At 37.0% G+C, this 3,663-nt stretch overlaps 1 protein-coding gene across 1 annotated transcript in view; it reads left to right on the forward strand.

Moving 5' to 3' along the window:
* Nucleotides 1-3,663, forward strand: part of LOC113028814 (ADP-ribosyl cyclase/cyclic ADP-ribose hydrolase 1-like) — a 5,752-nt gene extending 2,089 nt beyond the window's left edge. The window contains exons 5-8 of the mRNA XM_026179264.2: nucleotides 931-1,004; nucleotides 2,327-2,413; nucleotides 2,551-2,634; nucleotides 2,736-3,663. Of these exons, the coding sequence (XP_026035049.2) occupies nucleotides 931-1,004; nucleotides 2,327-2,413; nucleotides 2,551-2,634; nucleotides 2,736-2,793 (303 nt within the window). The 3' untranslated portion in view covers nucleotides 2,794-3,663. The remainder of the gene's footprint in view (nucleotides 1-930; nucleotides 1,005-2,326; nucleotides 2,414-2,550; nucleotides 2,635-2,735) is intronic.

The raw sequence follows: 3,663 nt of genomic DNA on the forward strand, positions 1-3,663 counted from the left end.
ATAACACACAAGTGGACTGCAGAGTGCAGCAAATCCCTCCTGAGTATAAGTGATGGTGTTGGAGAAAAGAAATGTTCACGTCTCGTTGTCTGTCAATGAGGTTTTGTGTCGGTCTCCATGGAGCGCTCTCCTGAGTGAGTGGCAGCCCACACATTCAAAAGAGCCCATGAGATTAAAGGTTAAGCATTTCAGTTGTTAAAGGGAATGACCCCTCCAAAAATACATTCAAAAATACATTCAGCTAGAGATGCTGCACTGCAATAAATTTGAGTTTAATTAATTTGTAAAGATCCTTTACTTATGGGACGCATGCTGCAAAAGCAAGTGCCACATAGCTTTAAATAAAGTAGCTTTTCATTTTGGCATTAATTCAGAAAGCACAAAAATACCATAAAGTAAGGAAAATATAAAATTAAGTGAGAGAATTAAATGTTTTTATAAATGAAATGCTTTTTTTTTCCTGGATTACACCGCTATTACTTAACAGTGACCTCTCCCAGAACTAGCGAGCGCTCATCCTGGAATTTGTTACATAAGTCACCTAAATCTACCATTTCATGACACTCTTAGCAAATCTTTGGAAAGTAGTACAACTTGTTTTGTTCAAAATTATTACAACATTTGGACAGTTAAAAATGGTAAAACCTCAGTTATATGTTGCAGCCCCATACTTCCTGTTTTGAATACAAAGATGTTTGCATAATATCAATCTGTGGAGTATGAAGTACAGTTATTTCTCAAAATAAGGGACTTCATATGTCCCATGCTCCATTAACACATCAATAGTGACTTCTGATTGATAAACCTCACTTTACAGGAAGAGACAAATAACTAACATTAATTTCAGGACCAAATCTCGTGTTATTTTTTAGTTTTTTCTTACAAGATGAGTGAGTGTTTCTTCAAAATCCCCTTTGTGTGTCTGTACAGTATGCAGATGTTGCCTGTGGTGATGTCACGGCAATGCTAAGCGGGTCCACCATCACACCATTCGATCCTACAAGGTAGAGCTGCTTCTGCTTCTCCCACAGTTTTATGACTTTTAGTGAGAAAAATAAAGAAATGTCTTCCATTATAATGTTAATGAGAGCCACTAATGTAACACTGGCATATGCACCTAGTTTCAAGGAATCTTAAGGCTTTGCTTTGCCTTTGTATTTAGTTCTTTATTCATCACTTTTTTCATATTTTTTTAAATGACTAAGTGCAAAAAGTGACTTTTATGTCTGCCTTGCCACTGCAGAGTAAAAGTTCTATTTAAAAAACAGTTATTATTGTCCTTCTTGCACAAGGTCAAAGGTTGTTGTAAAAAAATGTTCTTGTTCTACAAACCAAATCAGGTTGGAAAGTTTTTTAACAATCTGCAACTGAAGTAGTTCTGTCAAGGTTAGTGCTGTAGCAGGCAAGATGTGGACCCAAAAGCAGAACTCAGCACACACGGGGATAAACTCAAAGAGGCAGCTTTATTTGCTGTGAACATCCGAGCGTAGAAAACACAAAACATAACCTAAACAGGAAGCAAACTAAAACCACTCAGGGAAACGAGGCCTGTGGGAGAGACACACAGCAACATGAGGAAACGACGCAAAACTGGGCAGAGAGAAACACAGGGCTTAAATACACAAGGGAGTAATGAGGGAATGGGAAACAGGAGGGAAACACAGCTGGGACTAATCTGATAAAACGAAACAAGGAGGGAGCAACACTGAAACACTGAGCATGGGACATCAGACAGTCAAATTAAAACAGGAAGTGTAAGACATTCACAAAGACCCACAGTTGACATTGAGACATGGAGACATGACTGACCGGGGAGACAGGGAACATAGAGAACACGTGGAACATGGGGAAGGCACCGTAACAAAAAGCTAAAGACTGGAAACAAAAAATATAACACAGAGAGATTAAGAATAAGAACCAAAACCATGAATAACACTAAATCAAATAATATAAATTTATAAAAAAAAACACAAAACACTGGGTCTGAATTGTTGTCTAACGTAAAATGCTATGTGCGCCGACAGCAACAAAATTGCAACAGATGGTAACAGATTTGTGGTTTTCATCATTGAATCACAAACAGATTGCCAAATTGGCCTCATTTAGTCACAAAGTGATAGCAGACTGATTCTGTCTAACTGTTTTATCAATGTCTTGATTCATCAGAGCTGCTTTGAAGATGGCAGCTAGCAGGTAGCAGTCACAGACTCAGTTCCTCATCTTAAGAGCAGCATTTTTAAAATCCATCTCACTCGTCAAGTTAATTTTAAGTGGTCTTACAGTTGTGGTTTGAATTTTGGGTTGTTGTTTTTTTTTTACTCTTCAGTACTTTTGCAAAAGTTGAGGTGACGAGGTTTAAAGCCCCTAAGGTCAGGAGCCTAAATGTTGTTATGGTCATACAGAAGAATGCCAAGTAAGATTTCCTCTTATATGCAAATCTTTCACCACAATGTTGTCCTTTATTTGTTTAATTTACATCAGAATGGCCAATCGGGGCATGAATATTTTAAAACTGAGCCTACATTCACTGCTTCTGTTCCATTTGTTCAGATCAAACTGCAAAAACGCATCCCTGCAGAAATTAAAGAAAGCGCTACATACAGGGATAACATACAGCTGCAAAGACGTGCCTGAGTAAGTACATGTGCATTACAAAGGAACTGACGACCTGTTTGTGTGTGTCCTCACAAAGCACGACTGACCTCTCGTTATTATCCTGGATTGTGTTCAAACAGATCTCGGATTCAAGAATGCGGCTCCAAACCACAGATAGCATGTAAAACCTGCTGGTGAACAAGTCTGATTATATCAGACACAACATAGTAGCATTCAGCCATAGAAACCTTTCACTTGTTTCCTTTTCAATTTTTAAATAAACTGAGTATTTTCTTTTCACATATATGTGAAATATGTTTTTCAAATGAACATCTGTAAAACATCACATTATGAAAATATTGTTTTTCATTTTGTGGGATCTGATGTGAAACTTTTTTTTCTTTTCTTTCTTTTTTTTTAAATTAAACACACTGAGTATGAAGGCTGCTATCTCCTGGTCACAGAATATGCTTTATTTTCAAAATAAAATGTTAAGACACAAGGTTGTAAACTTTATTTGTATTTCAGTGTAATAATGATTGTTATGTAATCACATTTGAATCCAGTAAAGTGCAAACACATCATGTCTTTGTTGTTTAAAGTCTGGACTGAAAATCTGTCGCAACAGTTCTTATGGGGTGACGAATGCAAATTTGACGTTTTTTTGTTCACATTGTCAGCATGTGTCGAGGATGTACAACAGTGAGTGTCTAAAGCCATCTATAAAACACCATGGAGTCTCTGTCATGGTTTGGGGCTTCATTTCAACAAGTATGGATTGATCTCCCCAGAGCCAGAATCTCAACAATATTAAAGCAGAGTGGGATCATCTCGACAGAACAGAAGGCAGCCAACATCCAAAGAAAAGCTTTAAAAATCCTCCAAGAAGCCTAGAGAACTATTCCTCAAGACTACTTCAAGGAATGGCAAGAAAATATAGACTTTCATGGTCATTAGAATTGTACAAACTCTTGCCTTATACACTCTATTTTCATGCATGTTTGCACATATTTTAATAACAGCAGCAATTTCCCATTTTTCCAACAAAATATAAAATATAAAGAAATG

This window comes from Astatotilapia calliptera, chromosome 9, assembly GCF_964374335.1.
Source record: "Astatotilapia calliptera chromosome 9, fAstCal68.1, whole genome shotgun sequence".
Classification (NCBI taxonomy): Eukaryota; Metazoa; Chordata; class Actinopteri; order Cichliformes; family Cichlidae; genus Astatotilapia; species Astatotilapia calliptera.